General features: G+C 39.0%; 2 protein-coding genes across 14 annotated transcripts in view; both read left to right on the plus strand.

The window, feature by feature from the left end:
- The window catches only part of hipk2 (homeodomain interacting protein kinase 2), a 72077-nt gene extending 65290 nt beyond the window's left edge, over positions 1 to 6787 (plus strand). For all 5 annotated transcript variants that reach the window (XM_044194283.1, XM_044194285.1, XM_044194284.1 and 2 more), the window contains one exon: positions 488 to 6787. In XM_044194283.1, the coding sequence (XP_044050218.1) occupies positions 488 to 952 (465 nt within the window). In that variant the 3' untranslated portion in view covers positions 953 to 6787. The remainder of the gene's footprint in view (positions 1 to 487) is intronic.
- Positions 6788 to 8812: 2025 nt separating this feature from the next.
- si:ch211-1e14.1 (UPF0606 protein KIAA1549) overlaps positions 8813 to 22781 on the plus strand; it is a 41338-nt gene continuing 27369 nt past the window's right edge. For 5 of the 9 annotated variants that reach the window (XM_044193761.1, XM_044193765.1, XM_044193763.1 and 2 more), the window contains exons 1-2: positions 8814 to 9038; positions 10087 to 10275. In XM_044193761.1, coding sequence (XP_044049696.1) covers positions 10143 to 10275 — 133 coding nt within the window. In that variant the 5' untranslated portion in view covers positions 8814 to 9038; positions 10087 to 10142. Of the gene's footprint in view, positions 9039 to 10086; positions 10276 to 21837; positions 21903 to 21935; positions 22044 to 22781 lie in introns of those variants that run through there. The other 4 variants (XM_044193770.1, XM_044193764.1, XM_044193768.1 and 1 more) reach the window with 3 other exon arrangements.

A 22781-nucleotide genomic window follows, 5' to 3' on the forward strand; every position in this document is an offset into this window, starting at 1 on the left:
TAGCCTGGTTCTGTCCAAAGGTAACAAAGTCAGCCTACCAGCACCATTAAATCTCAGTAATTAACACATTATATCCCGTTTTTTTAATCCGTACAAAAAACAAAGTGTAAAAAGACAGTTTGGATGTACAGTTATGGGTTATTTCTTGGCCAGGCGCAGTCACTTCCTGGGGTCTTCGCTGGTTGCCTGGCAACCTCACATTGAAGTAATTGAGCTTCAAAGGTGCTGTTAGATGTTACCCTTGGACAGAGCCAGCCTAGCTGTTTCCCATGTTTACAGTCTTTGTACAAAACTAAGCCAACCAGCTGCAGGCAGTAGCTTCATATTTACTTTCAAGACATGAGAGCGGTATCGATCTTCTCATCTAACTCTGCTAGAAAGCAAATAAGTGCATTTCCCAAAATGTCAAACTATTCCTTTAAGGTTGATAATGCATTGTGTATCCAATGCATAATGACAACTGCCTTTCTATCATCTCCTCTTCCAGGCCCAGCAGCACATGGTAGCCGATCGAAATGGAGGTCATCGGCGCCAGCAGGCCTACATCACCCCCACCATCTCCACTCAGGCCCCGTACTCTTTCCATCACAATAGCCCCTCTCACACGGGCAGTGTCCACCCACACCTGACTGCCACACACCTGCCCAGCCAGCCCCACCTCTACACCTACACAGCCCCTGCTGCTCTGGGCTCCACTGGCACCGTGGCCCACCTGGTGGCGTCACAGGGCTCGGCGCGCCATGCAGTCCAGCACGGAAGCTACCCACCAAGCATTGTCCACCAGGTCCCAGTCAGCATGGGCCACCGCGTGCTGCCCTCGCCCACCTTGCACCACAGCCAGTACCAGGCCCAGTTTGCCCACCAGGCCTACATCAGCGCCTCACCTGCCTCCACTGTCTACACTGGATACCCGCTGAGCCCCACCAAGGTCAACCAGTACCCTTACCTCTAGAGAAGACACTGACTGACACTGGAGAGCCTGACCCAGCGCTGCTGCTTCCCCCGAACCCACCCGCCCTGAGCCCCGTCGACATCCTAAACATCCTCTCCTCGACCTCAGACATAAACAGAGACAGAGGAACATGCAATCCTCATGAAACTGTCACATATAACTTGAAGATGACAGAGAGAAAAAGAAAAAAAGATTCACAGCCTCTCTAGAAGGGAAAGATGGTGTTAAATTTCAGAGGGGTACAATTCAATTTCTTTCAAATTTTTTTCTGAAAGGGCCAGTTTTTGCTTTTATTTGTCTTTAATTTGTCTGCTCTTCGCTTTACTTTATGAGGAAAGTAATGTCTCATTAGTTTTACAGGGAAGTTTGAAACAGGCCCTTTGGGACAGTGGAGGTTTTCTGGTTTGTTTTCTTTTATTTTCTCTTCTTAAATTGGGGAAGTGACTGTTGAACAGGGGTTACTGACTGGAAGTTCGTAATCCCAAGAGATTTGGGAGAAGGTGAAATACGGAAACCTGCTGCTCTTCAAAGAAAAAAATATTGATGGCCTTGAACTGTCTTAATATTTCCAAATCATTCATGGTGTGGGGAGAAAAGAGAGGCAACTCCCACCCACTCCACCTTCTCCAGCCGAGGAGGCTTCTGGAAATATAACCAACAGAAGACAACAAACTTTTTAGTGTATTTATAGGTATTTTTCCTTTATGTTTCACCTTTATGACGATACTTCAGTTTTAGCTAGGTGTCTTAGCTGGGCCCCGTTCTTAGAATGTAGCAGTCGCACCTGTTTGTTTTGAGAAGAAAACTTTTTTTTTTCCTGATACCAATAGATTTATTTGTTTCTCTTTTTTCAATGTGATTGCACAAGTGGTTATAATAACATAGGCATGTACAACGTGATTGTCTGTGTGTGCTACTGTCAGCCATGCGTGTGTAGTCCACCTCCTCAAAATTCTCTTCAGTCTTTAGGTTTTGACCATTGTTCCCTCGTAGTGCCTTACAGATATAACGACACAGTTTACTTGGCTTGGATCCTGAAAGCCACAAGAGACTATAGCTATACTTAGAGAGACATGTTTCCCTGGTTTGACATCCTAGTCGAGGCAGTTGTAGCTCTCTTCCAGGTGTAGGCTCAGCCCTTGCTGTTTCTTGTCTTAATGACAGCATACTATAGATGATGAAGATTAATGTCAGAGTTGATATCATGCTGAGCTATTTTATTATGTGTGCATGAGATAACTTGCCTGGGGTACTTACCAAAGTCATAGAAAAATTCTTGTTACATTTGCTCTGGATATTAATGTAAATATGAAAATGTACAGAATAACTGTAGCTGTAAACCTCTATCACAGTGACACCCAAAATGTGGCTTTAGTTTGGAATACATTTGTTTGTTTTTTTAATCACACAAGTTAATTCATGCATCGTGATTACACAGCAGAGATATTAGCTCAGTTTTCATGTACAGGGAATGAGTTACAGTACAATGTTTGAGACACAGTAGAGGTCGTTTTTTAAGGTTAAAAGCTAGTCCGAGAGAAGGGCCTGACAGAAAGTGATTGTTGCCGTGAGGGTGATGCTGTGAGGCTTGAGGTAGCCGGCTGCAGCGAAGAGACGGAGTATCGAGGGTTGTTTGAGAGAGATACTGTGTAGGCACGAGTGAGGGGGCTGGTTGAAAGCACAGGGTCAGTTTAGGTAGGGACTGTGGAGGGCAGGGTGAAACTCTCTATCTTAAATGGGACTAAAATGGTAGCAAGTTGGCACTGAGCAGGTTGATAGTAACACTGAGCCCGGGTGGTCGGTAGGAGCCGCAGGGGCACTACCTTACCTGAATGCACACCTAGAATTCTGACGTGTTGTCATTTGTTGCTGTCATTGTTTGTTTCTCTAGCAAAGATAATTGGAAGTTATTTGTTGTGCTTGAGGTTTGGATAGCATCTCAGAGCTGCAACAACAGAACAGAAGGGAAATGCCACAGCATACACCTGGAAGGGCACTTTGTGGACGACTTGTCGCCACTGTCCATTTGTCTTCGAACCAGGCACACCACAGACATCGCCACGCCAGCCGAACGGGATACCTGAACACTTAGAGAACCAATAGGGCTGTCGCTTAGTGTGTTTGCTGCTTGATTTAACTGACATTGTTTTTTTCTTGTAGCCAATGATACAAATAATCTCCTCTGTTCATTTGTCCTCTCGAAGGTGGGCACATCAGGACCACTAATGGTTTAGTGAAAGCCCCTTCCCCTCTCCTTCATGGTATACCATAGTACTTGCATTTGAAGTGATTTTTTTTTTTTTTTACTTAACATTATCTTGAACTTTTGGACATGGCTGTAGTACATGTTGTGTTTATTTTTAGAGATTGTTGCAATAATTCTTGTGGATGTTTTATCAGAGTGTGTGTGTTTTTATTATATGTCAGGCTCATTTCTATTTTGTAACCTGGGGGTTGATGTACAGTAATATTTAGTATTCCGTGGAGGTGGGTGCACCTGTGTAAAGTGTTGCAACACTGCTGATGATAGTAAGTGTTGAGTTGATGATAATCCAATGGGGCCCTTATAGATAGATGCTTAGGCTTGAGGGTGCAACACCCAGGATTGAAATACAACAATCTCTTAAAAAATCCCTTGGCAGGCCCCAGAGTGGTTTGTCATCCTGGTACTTGTTTCCCCAAAACTCTCCACTCTCCGTCAGCTCCAGCATGCAAACCTAGGGTGCGGGCAGTTAAAGATGTGATTACATAGTACATTGCTGGTTACATCATTCTTCCATGTTATGTTGTTGTCTTTTTATTTTATTGTACAGTATCTACTTAATTTCCTCTAGGTCATTGCGGCCTAAGCACACATGCATAAGGGAGATGATTTTCCATTGAAATCTTTTGGCTCCTCTGTTATGAGACAGACTACTGAAACATTCCACTGTTTGGCGCAGGGAATTTGGCGTTACCCATGCTACACTGCTGTCCTGTCCCCCTTTCCTGTCAGCATGGGGATAGCATTGTCACACTAGGACTTTTTCGCTCCTCCCACCAAAGAATTCAACAGATGGATCATGTACAGCACAGTACAGTAAAGTACAAGCAATCCACCACAGCATTGCTAAAGCAAACAGGCAATAACTTTTGGTCTCATCTTTAAACATTTTATAAGTGCTTTTGAGGACATGTTGTTTTACACCCAAGCAAATGCATGTGTGCATATGATGTACAAATACACCGGGAGGATTTAACATAATGCATACAGCATAGTCATTAATTTGTTTAGAATCTGGACATTCAACTATGAGAAGAGCTGCAGTAGGTTTTACTTTCACTACTCCTCACACTTGGCCCCTGTCTAGATTGAATGATCAATAATTATCTAACTTTCCAACTCTCCAAATTGTTTTATAAGCCAGTTATTTTTTTACGTTGTTGATGTTGTAGCTTTACTGGTGTTGTGTGAAAATGAATTTGTAAAAACAAAAAAATTTGTTTTACATTAGCGTGCCATGGAATAGAATGACCTGTAAAAATGAATTAATCAAAAATGTACCAACTATACCTTTAAAACCATGGTCACCTGCACAAAATGAATGTAATATGTGACCTGCAACATCTGAAATGGCTTTAGATCTTTCTCAGTGGGTGACCATTCATTTAATTTCTACACCGTTTGTGGCCATGCATGATGCAATAATTATACATTTGATCTCCAGCAAAATCCCATATGAGAGAAATAATGTAAAATTACCACTATCCTCATAATTAGGGGATATCAAATAATCACTATTTTCTCAAATGAAAAATCCAACAAAGAGAAACCCTGTATGCGCAACATTGTGGAAAATGACTTGATGTGTATGATACCTTTGTCTATTACTCTGTTTCACATAACCAATGTTTTGTGTTTTATAAGAAAGATGAATCAAATGTGAGCATTAACGTAGATCGAGTGACCTTACAAATTACCAAAATGTGCTTAAGTAGAGTGTAAAACCTTTTTGTGTTGTTGAGGTTAGCATAGCCTTCCCAGCTAGCGACTTTGTAGTTAGACTACTGCCTTCCAAATAACTAACAATACCGCCAAAGGTTTAAGGTGACATTTAAATTAGGGAAAACTAAATAAGGCAGTATCTCGCTCTCTGTGAAACCTGGCATTCTCCTATAAAATCCACTCAAACTTCCAACTTTGCTCATGAATACTCCTCCTCCTGGAGCTTTGGAAACACTGAGAAACATTCCTGAGAGCATGATGACGTGTAGTGCTACATTAGTCTTCTTCAGGCAAAATCTGTCAAGGTGAAGCTCAGCAAGAAGTAAATCGACAACCCGCAACGTCAACCCCAACACTGGTACAGTGTAAACCGTTTGGCAACGTCGCAGCTGCTTCCCAAAGCACAAAGGGGTTATGAACAGGTGTTAGGTGGATTAATCATGAGCTGATGTACTCTCTGTCACCAGGAAATTCATAATCTAGCTACACAAGCATTTTTAAAGCCCTTTTGGATGAGAGTGTATGTTTTTGTTTTTTAACCTTTGTTGAGGAGATCTGCTCCTTTTGCTGGCTGTTCCTTGGGGGAATTCAGGGTGAGGTGGTCAAGGTTTGATGCCATCACTGATAGAGGGATGTCAGGTGATTACAATGTATGAATTTAAGAACCAAAACTGATTCAAATACGATTGTTTTCCTACTATCTTTATTTATTCTAATTTGCGTAAAATCAAGCAAGGATATGGATTAATTTATACCACCTTAAATCCCCCAATTTGCTGTGTTGTAAGATCTTTGGCCCTACTTTACATAACTGAAAAATGTAGCTTTTCCCATCTTACTTTCAGAGAGATTTCGAGCCAAATACAGTTATTTTTGTGGTGTTAATAAATTGAATCTAGAAGTGGTAGACCAAAGCTACATTCAAAGCCAGATTTGCCTGTTTACACTACAAAAATATTAATCTTAAACTAGAGGTCAAGTCAAAGCCACAATCCCTTTTGGTACATTCTCAAAATTCTAACAGTAAATTAGTGTAGCTCAATTTTCTTAAACAGCTACATGCACAACAACATTCATGCAAGTGATATATCAGTTTATTTATATTTTCTAAAGACCTAAGAGTGCATCAAACCCTGACCCCCTTTTGTGTCCATTGCTGTATGGTTTCTCAATGATGTAAAATCTCATTCTTTGTCGATAAAGCTAATGTGTGCTGCAGTATTTCCTAGTATACTTCTCTGTTAATCGTCTTTTCTTATTTACTTTTGTTTATTGGGGTGTGATGTCTCATTATTTCAATCTGTTGATGTAGCGTTCTATGTATACCCTGTTCCTTAGCTTAATATTAAGTATGTTATGAGAATGGATATTTTACTGGCTTTATAGAATGTTTAAATAAATATAATAATGACAATAAGAAGGATTAATTAAACCTCCTAACAAGTTGAGTACTTGCTACTAAGCGCTTGTGTTACCATTATGATGTTGTGTGCTTCTCTTAATAATTTTCGTTGTAGAAAAATGGAGTGAATTTATATTAGGCTTCGAAAAAACTAATGATAGCATTGTAAATTTTACAGGAGGATTTTAACAAACAAACTGCTTCGTCAAATAGAAGAATATAGTTATTTTAATTGTCCTCTTTACTAACTGTAGGGTGAGAAGGGGCTCGCGTTGTGGTGAACTATGTTATAGCTTGTTATTCACTGTTACTTTTGATCATTTTTTCGGTCTCCGAGGTGAATCGAGTTATTAATGAGAATTTGTATGCTCACATATGCATATTGTATATGTGTAGAAATGTAATCACACTTTGTCTTGGATTTACATTAAACTGTTAAGTCACGGCACCAGTCTGCTGTTTTCTACTGTGGTGTGTGTGCGTGTGTGTGTGTGTGTGTGTGTGTGTGTGTGTGTGTGCGCGCACTTGAGATTCGTTGTGAGTACCTGAGCATAGTAACTCTTTTAATACATCTAAAAGGAAATAAAAAACTAAATATACAATAATAAGCAAATATACTACACACTATTACTCCAAAATGTCCAAACGGTTTGTCACCCATGAAAAAACATTTAAAGGCCTTGCACACCCACACACACGTTTTCACTTACTCTGTCTGATTAGACCTTAGGTTTATGTTGGGCGGAGCTATCCCGGGAATTACATGAGGTCACCAAACTACATGTAACTATTAGAATGATTAAGGTGTTGGTTGTCCTTCAAAAAAGCTAGCAGAAGAGTCAGGGAGATGTCAATCAAGCACAGTCTGTACATGACCACACAGTCCTAAAAAGAGGTCTAATGAGGTACATTAAGTGAAAACACCTGTGTTGGTAGCCCGTGGTTGTGTACAGGCTTCAGTGTGGAACTTACTGTACTTGGATTTATTTCATCTAGCTATTTGAAGCATGATTTTCTCCTTGGTGAGAGGTATTGTGGATCCGGGGTCAAAGGAACCATCCCTCACCGTAAGTTCTCACGTTGGCAAGCATACACCCTGTTGGAGTGGCCCTGAGCAAGATACTGAATCCACTAGTGGAATATGTATTGTGCTCCCTTACTTAAGTAAACATAGAAATCCCACTATATAAAAAGTACTATGGAGAAATACTAAATTATGAGAAAAAGTCAAAAATGTTTGTAAAGTATCAAAAGTGAAAGTACTCATGACACAGACACATAGCCTCTGTGATATGTGTGTTATATACTGTAGCCTATATATCTTATGTTATATGACGGTGTAGTCCCTCATTCGTCCAGGAATGTTCCATCGTAGAAAGGGTTTCAATCGTAGTCATCTGGACACTGTTTTCAGAATCAAGACGTTTCGGCTCCCATCCGGAAGTCATTCTCAATGTTATATGATTGGAATACTAATGCATTAATGTGTAAGTAGCATTATATTGTATTAGCTGGTTGAGATAGAGCTAATTTTATCTACTTTATATACTGTTGGGTAGTTCAATCTATCACAATATAAAAATCTGAATCTGGAAAGTAACTTGTATTTATAACTATAGCTGTCAAATAAATGTAGTGCAGTAAAAAGTACAATATTTGCCTCTGGAATGCAGTGGAGTTGGAATAAAGTAGCATACACTGATAATACTCAAGTGAAGTAGAAGTACCTCAAAAGTGTACCTAAATACAGTAGTTAGGAATCCTTGGCATCTTTGTATATAAAATGATCAAGTCATATTTTGAAAAGAGACATAAGGATTTTGTTCTGCCACCAGGTGACGTTGTGCACCAAAGTGTTGATGTATTATAGACTGGCAGTGACGTGATTAGGTTATGCTGATCGTCTCCATTTTTTCGTCCACACAAAACCTTGCTAACCATGATGTTTATAGCGTGCACCTGTGAGCCATATCGCAGACTGTGCAAGCTCTTTGGAATTTGGAGCATTTACTCCCTGACAGAAACCATGCATTACAATAGAAAGGAAGTGTGCATCCTTGCTGTGTCTTGTCAGGTGTTAAGTGTAACACTGCGCAGAAATAGGCTTATAAATGTTGATGGAATTGTAAGTTAAAAGGCATCAGAGTACAACAAACAGTAGACTATAGCCTACCAAAGAAGAATCCGTCCAGAAAAATAGACGGTGTCAGTTTGCTAACTCTAAGTATGATTTCTTTCAGCATGATAAGAAGGTAAACTCTATTCAGCCAATAAAAAGGCTGACAGCGACATCCATCCATCCATGGCTATACCTTGTTAAGTGCATCATCGCATGAGGAAACGTTGCCGTGGAAGCCGCAGACGCCAGTCGAGGAGGACCAACCTAATATTTAAAACCCCACTTTGACAGAAAAGAGCTGCAGCCAATGAGAGCGGGTTTTGATAAATTAGAAACTAATCAGATCAGACAGGGGGAGGGACTAACCCAATCCTCAGGACGAGAGAAGGTAAATGTTACCAAGAGTGTCAGATGAAACCCAGTTCGTGCACAGTACGTTTACACTGAAATAACTTCAAACGCAGGCAGGTGGTTACATGAAGGTTAATGACGAAGCGTCAGACAACATTTTATTTCGTTCAAGGATATTTTCTCGTAACCCAGACAAAGGAATTGATAAAGTTGGAGCTCCCTTTTTTTGGTAAGTCTGAATGCGCAGCTATGAGCAGGCTGACAGGAATGGCTGGGGATAAGGAGAAAAAATCGTGTTATCTCTGCAGTCAAAGCTAGCTTTGGGAAATATTACCTAAGTATGTTAGCTAAACCCGTTTTTAGCATTTTGCAGTGACACTCAAATGAAGGATGTAACCTGCTTTGTCTAGCCTTATATAGAGCCACATGACCGTTAAACTTGCAAGTAACGGGACGGGATGTAGGACAAGAGACTGCACTGTATTATCATGAGACCCTTTGAGAGAGCGACTGATAGCTAACCATACAGCCGGCGGATGAAGTCTGTGCTGGTTCTATGTGCGGTCCTCTTTTGCCTTATTCACCTTATTCACGTCTTATACTCCTGTGTGGAGTTAGTTAGGTTATTTAGTTTATCTAATGGGATAATAATTCATCATTTGTGTTTATTTGACTAATATTATTGACGTTAGCTTAAAATGAATGACCTGGTTGGCCATGTGCATGAAATGTGTCAGGTTTCTTTCACAATATAAAGTCATAAAGTCAACCATGCCCCCGAAACAGGGTGAAAGTGAACGCAACATATATTTTTTCAAATCCTAAACAAATATATAATTTTAAAATCCAAATTCAATACCAGAAACTGCATCATTGTCTATAAAATGCCCAGTGCTTGGATTAAGCAAAATGTATTTAATGTTCTGCCAATAAAATTAAAAATAGAAATGGCTAATTTCCTTTGAAAATGTGTAGAAGAATTTTCTTGTTCCAACTGACCCATCTATCCCTTGCTCAAATGAGCCTCTCTGTTATTACAGGAGTGTGTGCTTCTGTGTAAATTACTTCAGTTTAGCAGTGGCTGTTTCCAATTAAATGGAGTGATGGTCAAGTAGTAACAGTAAATCTGGTTGCTTTGTTTTGCATGTCACGCTGTTGCTCTTTTGTTTTCAACAGCCATTTTTCACTGCGAACACATGTTATGGAAGGAGGAGCCTTAAACTAAAGCAGACCAAACCAGGCAGCCAAAAATAACCCAAACATTGATCTCTCTACAGAATGAATCTTCTCTTCTTAACTGGATGAAATGCCTTGACCTTATTGCCACCGTACCATGGCAGGTTTAGTCTCCTCTGTGGGTTTGGTGGTGATGCTCAAGGCTCTTATGCATGCCCATTGCCAGCGTGCCGTGTTTCTAGGGATGACGGTGTTGGTAACAGTGATCGCAGCTGACTCACCTGTTGCAGGTAAGAAAACACCTTTCACTGACTCACACAACATGATCCACTAATTTCTACCTTGTGTTACATAACAGACACAGATCAGTATCTTGTATAAAGTTCAGTTAGCTTTGAAGAAGAACATTGACAAGTAATAGACACCAAATTCAGCTCAAGTTGCACTCGTAAGAAAAATATCTATAGAAAAAAATATCAATTAATGTTTTTTTAATTTTAGTATAAGAGGTGACAGATCAACACATGAAAAAATAGTCAATATGGTATTTGTCGAACAGTAAGGTCCACATATTGTAACACAACCCAGCATTTTTATGGTGTGTATCACTTAATCGAACTGAATAGCTACATAAATTGCACTAGAATGAAAGTAAACATGAATGCTACGTAAACCTTTTGAGTTTGTGTACGCAATCGAATGTGTTAATGGCATCCAAGATTCAACCTAGGCATAATCAAGATCTTTGTCTTGATGTATTAGTTTCTGGTAATGGTTACCTTCTCTTGTCCTGGGGATTGGGTTAGAGAGAAATGAGAAGCCTACAGCCATCTATACATTTTTTATAGCGATTGTCCAGTGCAGTGTCACAGCAAATTACCTGAATATTTTAACCGTCCTATTTTATTTTTCTGTAACCTTTATTGACTTTGGGTAGGTTTTTGGAGCATAAATGCACATTTACAGAAACACATGACACGGTTAGATACAGTCACATCTAGGAGATGCATAGTACAACCGTAGTCTTGTTTGTGGGCCACTGGGCAGCTCCACTGAAGCAGTTGGGGTTATTATGTCCCTTGCTCAAGGCCAACTTAACCAGCAACCTTCCAGTCATGAGCTTGCTGTCCTAACCTTCAGGCCAATGTTGCCAACTCTTCTACGTAAGCTTGTCATCCCCATAAAGGGATATTTCACAGTTGGAAAGATGGTATTTTCATAAAACTGGGCTGTCTATGCAGTAGAAAGATGCAAATATTTTTGAAATTGGTGCTACATGAGCAGAGAAAACTGGCTGTGGTATTTCCTTTTGCTCAAAAGGTAGAAACCTACAGCAACCAGAATGCACTGGGCTCGTTTCCTTCCACGGCCACTCCCATTCCCAAACTTCCCTAACACCTACAAACAGCTGGTTAGAGCTACTAACATTAGGTTAAACTCTCATAGCACCGCCGGGTAACAAACTGGGGCAGTGTATGTGCTAAGCCTCATATAAAACGTGTATTGTATGTTTTCACACTGTAACGTTGCTGTGCTAGTAACAAAACACTGTCGTTATTGCACTTACTCTATGCTCAGACGTCCGTTTCACCCTGCTGGCTTTGGACGTTTTTCCAGTTTCATCTTGGGATACTGAAGTATTTCTCAACCACTTCCCTGCCCATATGTGGACCAAAGCTTTGGTGGAATGCACAGCGACTCCACTTCAGTTTCCATTGGTGCACATTTACTGCAGCAGCAGCACCAGTTGTCCCTGGCACAGGGCAGCTCTGTGCCACTGTCCTCACCATGATTTTCATGTGAACAAAGTCAAGGCTGCTGCGTGAACTTGGATACTTTTAATATTCATAATGAAGACACTCACATGTTTGATTCTGGATTTTCACAAGAGGAGAAGAGGCTCTATCCCTACAGTACACAGACTGTAGAGTTAAACCAATTTCTAGTAATTAGAGAAAGAGAAAGGGTCTAAATCCATCCACTTGATGGGTGTTTTCCTCGGGCTTACTTTTATAGATAGTGACATGATCCCACCAACACCCCCCACCCTCCACATTGCCCAGTGAAAAGAACATGTTTTAAGAGCAGCCAAAAACTCACGATATTACATTTTAATAGGTATTATTAAAATGATTAAATTAATTATGTAGTAAATGCCTGGGTGAAAGTATAAAAATCAGGAATTTGTAAATCTTAAACGCATACTCCTATGATAACACCTCCATTCACTGTTTTTTTAATTTGATGACCAATAATGTGGCCTGCCAACTGCATTTGTGAGGCCCTCGTAAGAGAACCCAAGTCATATTTCAGATTTTATCTGACTGGTGACCAGGTGTAGACAAAATACAGTTAAGTCACAATGTGTACAATTTTAAACAAACAATTTCAATTTCAAACGATTGTATAAGTATATTTCGTTATGTTTCTGCCATTATTATATTATATTTCTTCTTGTTTCTGCATTCAGCTGCGTGTTTGCTAACTGGTTTGCATTTAGTCCTCCTGTAGAGATGTTGTAACAACCCTAACAACTCTATACCTGGAAACCACAAAGAAGTTTATATGGCTGTTTTTGCTCAGGGTTTCAAGTTCACATTTAATTTAGTATATATTTATAAGTATTTTGACTCCCACATTTCCTCTTAATGTGTCGGTGACAGTTATACAACAAAAAGCTTACAGAAGATAGTTTCCTGTTTTTTTATGCCAAATTTCCACGAGATGCAGGATAACTGATATCCTTTGTCATTCTCTTCCTGATGTCTTGCTCATTTGGTTGGCGACTAAGAAGTTGGTTGGTGTCTTCACTTAGCAAGTTGCTCAATCTGTGTAATAGAATGGGGAAAAATTTAAAGTTAGCACACACAATTTTCTGTGGCTTTTTACTTCCCTTTATATCCTGTAATTTCATAGGAATACTCTGTTTGCACAAGGGCTTTATCATGGTTTAATTTCTTACAGGACGATATTTTCTGCCAAAGCAGAAAGGCTGGTTTTGGTTGAAATCTCCTCATGGTTTTGATGATCACACTAAGCTAAATGCAACACTTTGAGGAGCATCTCGTAGACAGTTCTCCTGTGGTAGACTGCAGACCACTGCATCACATGAGAATATATTTATCAGCCATGGTTTGGACAGATTTCAGACAACTGCATGCTGTTCTGAATTAGCCTGTTTCATTTCAAGCTCTCTAAATTTGGGCGAACATTATTGCTGCACAATGGTATCATCAAATGACGGTAAAGTATTTTTTTTATTTAAGATTAATGATTGTAAAAAAAAAAAAAAAAAAAAATTACAACACTGTACAATAAGAGTCCGTTGTTTGTAAAGTCTTACATGTAACAGTTGTGCAAATTTGTACTGTAATTCAGGTGTTTAACAATATGATTAATGAATTATATGTAACAGTATAAATTTGTACAGTACATTTAGATGTGTAATAAAGTACAAACAGAAACTCTCGCTACACTACCATAAGTGACAAGCCTTTTACAGAATAAAGTTAGCATAATTATCTGCCAGTATGTTGTCCCATATACTTGGTATTACTGGAGATTACACTTAACTACTACACCACACTGTTGCTATTTACAAAAATCCTTTAAATGTAAACAAAATGTTCACCCAGGGTTAGCATATGTCACTAAATGAAAGCATCAGCTCTGTGACAGCAGATTGTTTTATACATTGGTTCCTTTTTATGGTGAGTGCTTCCTTAGTCTAAGAAGTGTAGGAACAAGTGTAGGAGTGAGAGATGCTCCTACACTTGTTGGAGCATCTTTAAAAATGCAGTCCTTTGATGTTTACGAATCCTGGCTTTTACTTTCAGCCACCAATTATTTATATTAAGACACAAACTTACTTTATTTTAGGTACTTTGTGTCAAGAAATCAAGTTATAATATGGCTATATATGGCTATAAAAGATTTATTCAATATCTCACAATGTGAAGTTGAATACTGTACTGCAAAAACTGGGACATGTTCCTTTGACTGTTGAATCAGTATTACATAAACAGAGCTAAGTTAAGCTAAGAACAAACACAGTTTCATCTTGGACATGATTGTCCCTGCCTGTTGCACAAGACTGCAGTTTTAAAAAACTGTTACTTGCATGTCATAACTAAAGATTAGTCGGTGAGGCAAAATTTACCTATAAAACCCTCAGGAGGAGCTCATCTTTACCCATCACTACACAGTTCACTTAAATCATGCACAGGATGACATGTGTGTTTCCATGGTCTGTTTCAACAGTGAAATCACCAGTCATACAGCTTTCCTCTTACAGACTCAGAAAAGCACACTTTATAGTTTCTAGGTCAAATAGAGCATGGCGACCTACATATAATTGTTCCTCCAGACCCGACATCATACAGTAATTTTCTTCTTTCTTACTTTCTTGCTTTCCTGCCTTTCTTGGTCTTTTTGGTCATCTGCTCAATTTCTGTGAAAGAACTAATTCCACAGCTATACCCTAGCTCTAAAATGAAAGATCTTTACAAATATATAGGATTTAATTATAAACTTATATGTGATACCATAAAGTGCCCTTACAATTTTGCTTCAACAGTCTCTCCCTCTCTCTCTCTGCACTGCAGTGGCTGGCAAGTTCAACACAGCAAGCTGCAGGCCAGCAAAGTCCTGGCTAATTACCAGTGCTGTCCGTTGCCATGTGAAATGTGATCTGTGTGGGATGACAGTATGGCCATTCATTATTCATTAGAGCTGGGAGCCAGTTGCAGATCAATGGGTAGAACCTATCAAAAGCCAAACAGTGGGTACTTTTGCTTTCACCAGGCCTGCAGCTTGACCAGAAAGATCTATTGGAAAGCAGCCGGTGGCTGACCCTGCCTGTCTACTGACTGGCCTGTCCCAGCATTATTTGGAGAGCAGTAAAAGCGTGGGTCAGTGATAGCAGACAGACAGCTTTTTAATGTTATTCTTCCACTAGATAATCAGTGACCATCATTATCTTTTCTGATACATTCACATGTCAAAGTTATTATGTAGTTAGCTATTCTGAGGATGGCCATAGTCTCATTTACCTAATTTTTTCCAGTTGTCCGCCATTACCTGCATCATGCTGGTAGATTGTGATGTAAGGTACCATAGTGGGGGCCTGTGAATGTACATCTGTTAGTGATTTTGTGGGGAACCTTTTTTTGTGTTTTACCAAGGCAATTTTCCACTGCAGTTTCAGCATCCTGTGCTAAGTGTCCAAACAGCATGAATATTGTGTAGAACAACATTCTACGTTCATTCTTACGTAATCAAGGACTGAAACAACTCACCAGTGTGTTTTTTTTGTTTTGTTTGTTTTAGTATTTTGCCAGACATAATTACTGGTTAATAATATATTACCTGGTTATCATTTGTTAACTGTAATTTGTATTTTTTTAAACTAACATTTTCACACAATTATAATTACACAAGTAGAAATGAACAATGGCAGTGTTTTAGGAAGCTTCTTAGTATATATTATTATTTATTATATATTGTTTTATATTGATTTGCTTTACATTATGTGATCCATTGCATAGCATTTAAAGGATACAATGATTACAGCTAACATTACATTTTCTCTAGTTCCATATTCATTATCTTAAGCTTATAAAATATCTTTTTTTTTGTTTTAGTGAAAAGTTACTCTTGTAACCATGTCAAACTCATTTAGCACTATTTAGGCACATAAAAAGAGTCTGAATTGGTGTTTTTAAAGAAATACCAACTGCAAGCTATTCTTGTTAAAATGATTCTGTCTGTATAATCACAGTTGTAAAATTCTGATATTTCTCGGAGTGTGATCTGACCAGAAACAGCAAAAGCTGTTGGTACACAAGCCTGCAGTAAACCTTTATTTATTACAAATAGATTGCCCTGACTGTGCTTACAGTTTCTTGTTCTAACAGCCTGTCAGTGTTGGGAGCTTGAAATGTGCAATGCAAAGTTCACGATTTGACAGAAGGCAACATTGAGGCCATATTGTGCTGAGCCCAAATCACTATGTGCTCTGATGAACTGCAGCTGATTATTTATATATTTATCAGAGCAGATGGTGTGGTTCAGCCCGGCCTCTTTTGAGCTACTCCAGGCTAAATCATTTTGGTTTGGACCTTTCAACATCACAACAACTACTTAAAAACCTAACTATAAGTATTTTGCCTAACCCTGCACAGATACTACTTCCCTATTCTGCTCACATATTGACTTTTAGGCCTATTACGAAACAGCTTCCTTTCAAGAGAGCTTAACCTAACCCAGTAGACAGCATTTGTTCTCCCAGGACCTAAAGCCTGAGAGTGGCCTGTGCTGGGAGAACTGAGGCAAAGTAGAGGAGGGTGCTGAGTGACACAGTCCTCTGGGCCTCTCTGGTTGCAAGTCCTTGCCTTCCTGTCTTTCAAAGAAAATCATTACTGCAGAAAGTGAAGGAGTGTGCCCAAAGTTTATGTGTGTATGCTTGTCCCTGTGTGCATAGTAGTGCAGGGCTTATCTTAAAGAATGACACATTGGCATTGCACCATCATAAGCCACTCTTTGAAATTGGTCATACCATCATAGCCATTAATTCTGGGGAGAAGTTTGTGTGTCTGTTGTGGAGTTTTTGTTAACTTAAATCTCCTTAAATCTGTCATACAGTAGCCCGGCATGCTACAAATCCCCGAAGACTCACTGAAAATGTTTAGGAAAGTCTAGCTAACTGTACCTTTAACTCAGAGTCCGTCATTTTCCCTGTGTTACCTCTCTTCTTCTTTCTCAATTGGATTCTCGTACTACTCCCCTCAACCTCCCCCTTATCTTGCTCGCCCACTTTTTGCGCTCCCCTTTCTCTTATCTTAAAAAGTACTCCTTCAGGAAAACGAAACAAGGGTCACATAAATACTTGATGAAGTGCATGCATGACCTCAGTCAGGTCTCCATTCTCATGCTGATTTTTAGCCAAATCAGACCACTGAATTAATTTACGGTAGATGTCCCATTAGATCATGTGAAAGAATTGGATTAGCATTCAAACTTAAATTCTATTTATAACCTTCGCTTTATTGATTTAAATCTGTTCTTTATTCTTTTACTTTTTTCATGTTGGCTAAATTCAACAAGTGCATGCACCGGAAAGCAACTGGTGCAGGTTTATAATAAATGCACCTCTTATGAAATCAAACAGTTTTTTTCTGTTGGGGGGTTTCTTGAGCTTTGGCAGAGAGCTAGATCTAATTGAACTCCACTGATAAAAACAATGGAGTCTTTCCCATCTTAAAAGCTTCCCCGATAAACCAAATGTCAACACAGCCATATCTTGATTGTTCAACTGCACTCAGCATACGCAGCTCCTGCCAACTGAAAAGAGCCAGTCACGCAAGGGGCTCAGCTGAAAAGAGAACCATGTGTGGGGTTGTAGTTAGCTAGCATTAATACCAAAAGACCCTTTCTTCTCTCTCTTCTTATTTCATATTACACAACCATTAAATTGCTTCTTTCTTCCTTTTTTTTTGCAACAAGGAGTCTGGCAAGCATAGGAAATGATATCATTAGAGGGCTCTGTAATTAGTATCTCAGGTTTCTTGACACACATAGGAATGTATGTGTGCTTGTGTGCATTATTCTGTGTGGTGTGTGCATGTGCCCACACAAGCACACGTCTGTGTGTGTTTCACAGCTACCTGGCTAATAGTACCTCTTGTCTGCCTGCTATAGAAACCTCACTCTGATAATAAAAGGTAGGTTGGTTCTTATAAATTGCCCCAAAAACTAGTATTGGATAGTTGGACCTCATGTCTTTGTGATGTGTGTTTCTCTGTTCATGTGTAATGTGTTTGTACTGAGGCAAATCATATTTGGGCTTCACCCAGCTACTTGCATTAAGTTGATGGAGACAAAAACACATTTGTTTAGTATTGCATTGTACCCTTTTCTATATATGTGAGTGCAGGGTCCAGATGAGTAAAGGAGACCAGGGGAAGGTATTTTCAATGATTCAGTTCTAGACATCAGCAAAGTGCTGTCTGCAGACAGGCATTACCAGGTTAACTCTGATTCAGTCTTGGGATCAGTAGTCATGAGAAAACAGCAAAGCCAAAATCACATTTTATCTTACTTGGAGGATTTACATCTGTTTGTGTTCATTTTCGCAGGCGCAATTATATGCATTAAGTAGAATTCTTGTGCGTTGTTATCCATTTTCAGTTTTCACTATTTTTATAGTTTATAGATTTACATTCAAAACAGATCATTATTTTTTCAACTTTCAAAACTATATTCAAAAATATATGAAAAATGTGTCAATCCTGGGAATTCTAACGTCTTGCATAAAATGTGAGTACATTGATACTTGCCATGTTTATGCAAGTCCCAAAGCAATAGGGTTTAGTTAATGATAAAGATATAAACGAGAAAGAGCTGCAATGCAATAAATGCAATAGTTAAAGCAAAACTTCTAGATGTATCTTGAAACATATTCTTACTCATTTGACCGTTGGAAGAGGCTATACAATAAATTCCCCCCACTGTGACTGAGCTTTAAGAAACAAACTGTTAGCATTCTGTAAAGGTTAAACAAAAACAAAGTAAATTTAAGCAGGGCAAACAAGCATTTTCTACTGGTTAGAACATCGGAGTCAAATATAAAAAATATGTTTCTTCTGCCGTCTTAATTTGCATGTGTAATAAATGTGTAATAAATAATGTAATAACCAGTCTATTCAGACACACTGGGGCTATTCTTACAGTCAGACACATATATAGGTTAGTGGAGAGCTGTGAGGATTCAATACATGATCACATAAGATTTTGTCAATATCCATCCTGGGTAAATGGGTTAGTGCTATATCAGATGCCTGAAGTTGTGTCTGCCTTCAGCACTATCTCGCTACCCTGTTCCATATTTTTTTATTCCATTGTGGGGATTTTATAAAGGAACATCAGATCAGCCAACAGCAGTAATAATCCCTCTGTTGTCAGAATCCTTTTTACATGATTGCTGGCAGTGATCCAAACCTGCAGCTGGATGTATAAACGGAAGCAAAACAAACCAACCAAGGCACAAGAAGGGCATTATTTTTGTGCCATCATCTGCTTAAATATGGACAGATGGGTTTTCACTGAATCGGCTGTTATAGATGGAAATTTATTAATAAGTTTACAGCAAAAAGATATTCCACACCACCTTGTAGGGAACAGCAAAGGTATTTTTTTTAAAACTACACCCACTTAATGCTTCCACTTACTTGCCAGTCGTTGCTGCACATCATGTGACTGATAAAATTGATAGAGGTAATAACACAAGAAAATAACTACCTGTTTAAAAGCCACACATAGTAGAAGGCCCAGATTAAATGACTAAAGACTTGTAGGATTCATTAACTTGTCAATTTGATCAAATGCAAATATAGTTCGGCTCATGTACAAGGCAGCTATTCATTAGACCAAGTCTTAGGCTAAAAGACACATCAAGGCCTGATGAATGGAAATGCAATCTCATTAGCCTAGGATTTGAATTTTGATGAATAAATGAAAATCTCACTGCATTAATTCTTCAGTGTTATATAATGAGACTGTGCCATACATTTTCATTCATGTGTTTTTATACAAGGAGATGACACAGGGTATTGTAAATTCTTTGTGAGGAAGCAGGAAAATGTTTTTTTTTTTATTTAAGCTGCTTTTATCTTTATAAACTAGACATATAGTTTATTTATAGCTTTTAAATACTGCTGATGCAATAACAGCCTGACCCTGTTTCTGTAATGAGTTTTTATTGGCAGTGAAATGAGGATCTATTGTGGAAATGATTCCCCTACTCCAGAAAGAGAAAAGGTGACTGACTGGGAGAGTGAGATTAGGAACACAGAAGAAAAACTGTACTTCTCATTTACATTAGCTGACACTTTTCATTTATGCTCTCGTGTCCTGATATTTAAAGTTGTCCCTCTGCGTGGGTATCATTGCTTAGTTTCACGAACAGGCCCAACAATGAGTGGCCAGCCGAGTGTGACACACTCGTGTTTCGGGGGACAGGTGGCAGCGCTGCTTGGTCTCGAAGGCCTTTGTCAATTTTTGCTTACTGTAATGTCAACCCCAATTCAGTCCGGTCACACTTGCTCTGTGCCTGGCTGCTGTCTGTCGTACTGAGCTCAGATTGTCATTAGCTTCACATATTAAGTCCATGCCTGCTTAATTATTAAGAATAAGCAGTCAGGTCTATCTACAATCATAATTCAGCTTTGTCTTAGCCCAGTTTCAGATTTTATTTTATAGGGGGTTTTTTTGTTTTTATTTTATATTATATATTATTAGAACCATATTTTTAACCTCATGAAGCTGAGATTAAACTACAGCAAGGATTCTGAACACTGCGGTTCATTGTGAAAGAGAGCATTGATTTTTTTGTTTGGCTATGTATTCTGTGTTCCTTGTCCTTCATCATCATTCTCACAGTTGTCATCATCAGTACAATTATTAGTATTATAATCAATCACCTGCCAATAATAGTCTTTGTTTTAATTAGCTGGATGTTTTGTCATCCATTCATGCATGTTTAATTGTCCTAAATGTGACTATAAATGAATTAGTTTGTCACTGTAGGGGTGCGCTGAGTTGAGGTGACATTTTGGGGTCATGTACCACTGTATGACCTCAAACATCAGCATGTTCTTCTGACAAACATGGTCTCCTACAGAGCTTGTCTGTATAGTCTGTTCTTTTATATATCTGTAGCATTTAAAATGTATTTTTGTTTACAGCCAAATGCAAAATCAGGTGCTGAGTTTATCACTGAAAGCATACATTATATGTATGAGAACACACACTCTCATTGACTCATTATTTGTTCCATACTTTGCTTGGACTGACACAGCTGAGATTATGATTCCAGTAGCTTTCTCACAGTTAGCTGTAGAAGACTAGACAGAGCACAGCACACCAAATGCTGTGGCTTCTCCTTTCCATGCTCTGTTCTTGTGATTATTTATAACTTCCTCACAAAACTGAGAAATCAGGCCACCAATAAACAGCCTGTATAGAACAGGCAACTATATCGTCCTATTAACGTTTAAGAACATTATTTGGTCTGCTTAGAGTGTGCCAAGAGTGTGTACATCTGCCCAGCTGTATGATACATCCATGGGGGTTCAAACATTTGGCACAGCAGACGAGGAGTTGTGTGGCAGTTTGGAGAATGTGCAGCACAGACCAGCCTTCAGAGAAGAAAGTCTTGGCTTTTCCTTTCCAAGTCCTTTCCAATGGGCTCTGTTATAATAGCATGTTGACTCAATAAAGGTACCAGTATAGGTTATAATTAAGTTGGGAGTTTTCTCCTGGGCCAAGCCAGAGGCCGACTTCTTGTATGAAGCGATGCAGTAAATTGAAGAAGACGCTCCAGAAGTATGTTCTTTTTTGTTGATGCTTTTTATAAATTATCTGTTTTGTGCTCCCAGTGTTAAAAATAGTCTTCTCCTTCAGCTGATTCTGCGGCTGTTTTCAAGTGTGTATGATTCTGCACAGCCTCTCTACACTACAAAGAGCAGTAACATTACCAGCAGCTGCTGAGTCAATATGGAGAGGCTGTTGGTGGCTTGCTTCTGGCAATGGCAATAATGGCGCCTTTAAAGTCTTGCTTTGTTCAAGACCTACTTTCAAGGACAAATTCAAGACATGCGGTCTGCATTGAGCTTATAACAAAATTGTGTATTTTCTCCTTGATGTGGTTTGTTTATGCTTGTAAACTCTCTATGCACACATTATGGTTCATTTTGATTATCTATAACCCCAAGAACCATAAGATAGTATCTCCATTAATGTAAGCAGGCACCTTAACTCATCTTCCTTTATCTGTCCTGTTTATCTGCCAACAGCTCCTGTGTCACAGTACTGTGGCGGCAACCAGCAGAACCATGAAGTTTGGGCTTTGAATATTATGGAAAGTGTATAAAACACATTTAAGCATATAAAAGAGGCAAACTTATAAAGCTACATGGAACTGTTAAAAGGTCTATTACCATTACCATTATTTAAGAATTATTCTGTTCCTTTCCTTTCAGCTCATGTAGACCCTGACCAGGTAGTATAATCAAGGCATTTCCCAAATGAAATCATGTATGATACACTATGTTATGCAATATGGAGAGAAAGGCCTTAGAAAGGACTTAAGGCACTTAAGTCAGAAATGTATTTCATAAGTTTGCCATTTCTACATTTTGGTTGGTTTAATGACACCCTTAAGAATTTTAGTGTTGTGTGTAAGGAGTAGAGTTGCTTCCTGATGAGCTGAAAATTGCACCATCCATCACTCCAAGGTCAGGTGCCATAAAAAAGGATAGGAGATGTTCTCCCTAGAGTACACCTGTAAAAGGCCCAGGCCATAGAGGTGCTGAGCCAGAACGACCACTCATTCATTTTGGAAAATATGGTCAGTAATGTATGTCAGCATATTCTCGTAGTTCAAAACTGGAAGTGAGGAAAACCGTCATTGTCAGCTTTTATTATGATTTCTCACTGTAGCCTAGCATGGTATCAGGGTTAATGGTTCCATTTTGTAGGCACTTTAGCAAATGGCACATTAGTTAGACTAGTGATCAGGTCCAGTGATTTTTCTCAGGAGTCAACAAGCACAAAGTGAAATGGTAAATGTCAGTTGTCTACTTTTTACAGATTGCAGATACCTGTAATATAGATAGTTAGAATGAGCTGGATGAATAACTAGTGTTTTCTGGTAAACCAACCTCACTATTTCATAGATCTCAAATTCCAGTTTGTATCAATACTTGCAGTTTATAAATCACCTGTCAATATAGTATTG

Source organism: Siniperca chuatsi, linkage group LG4 (genome assembly GCF_020085105.1).
Source record: "Siniperca chuatsi isolate FFG_IHB_CAS linkage group LG4, ASM2008510v1, whole genome shotgun sequence".
In the NCBI taxonomy this organism is placed as follows: domain Eukaryota; kingdom Metazoa; phylum Chordata; class Actinopteri; order Centrarchiformes; family Sinipercidae; genus Siniperca; species Siniperca chuatsi.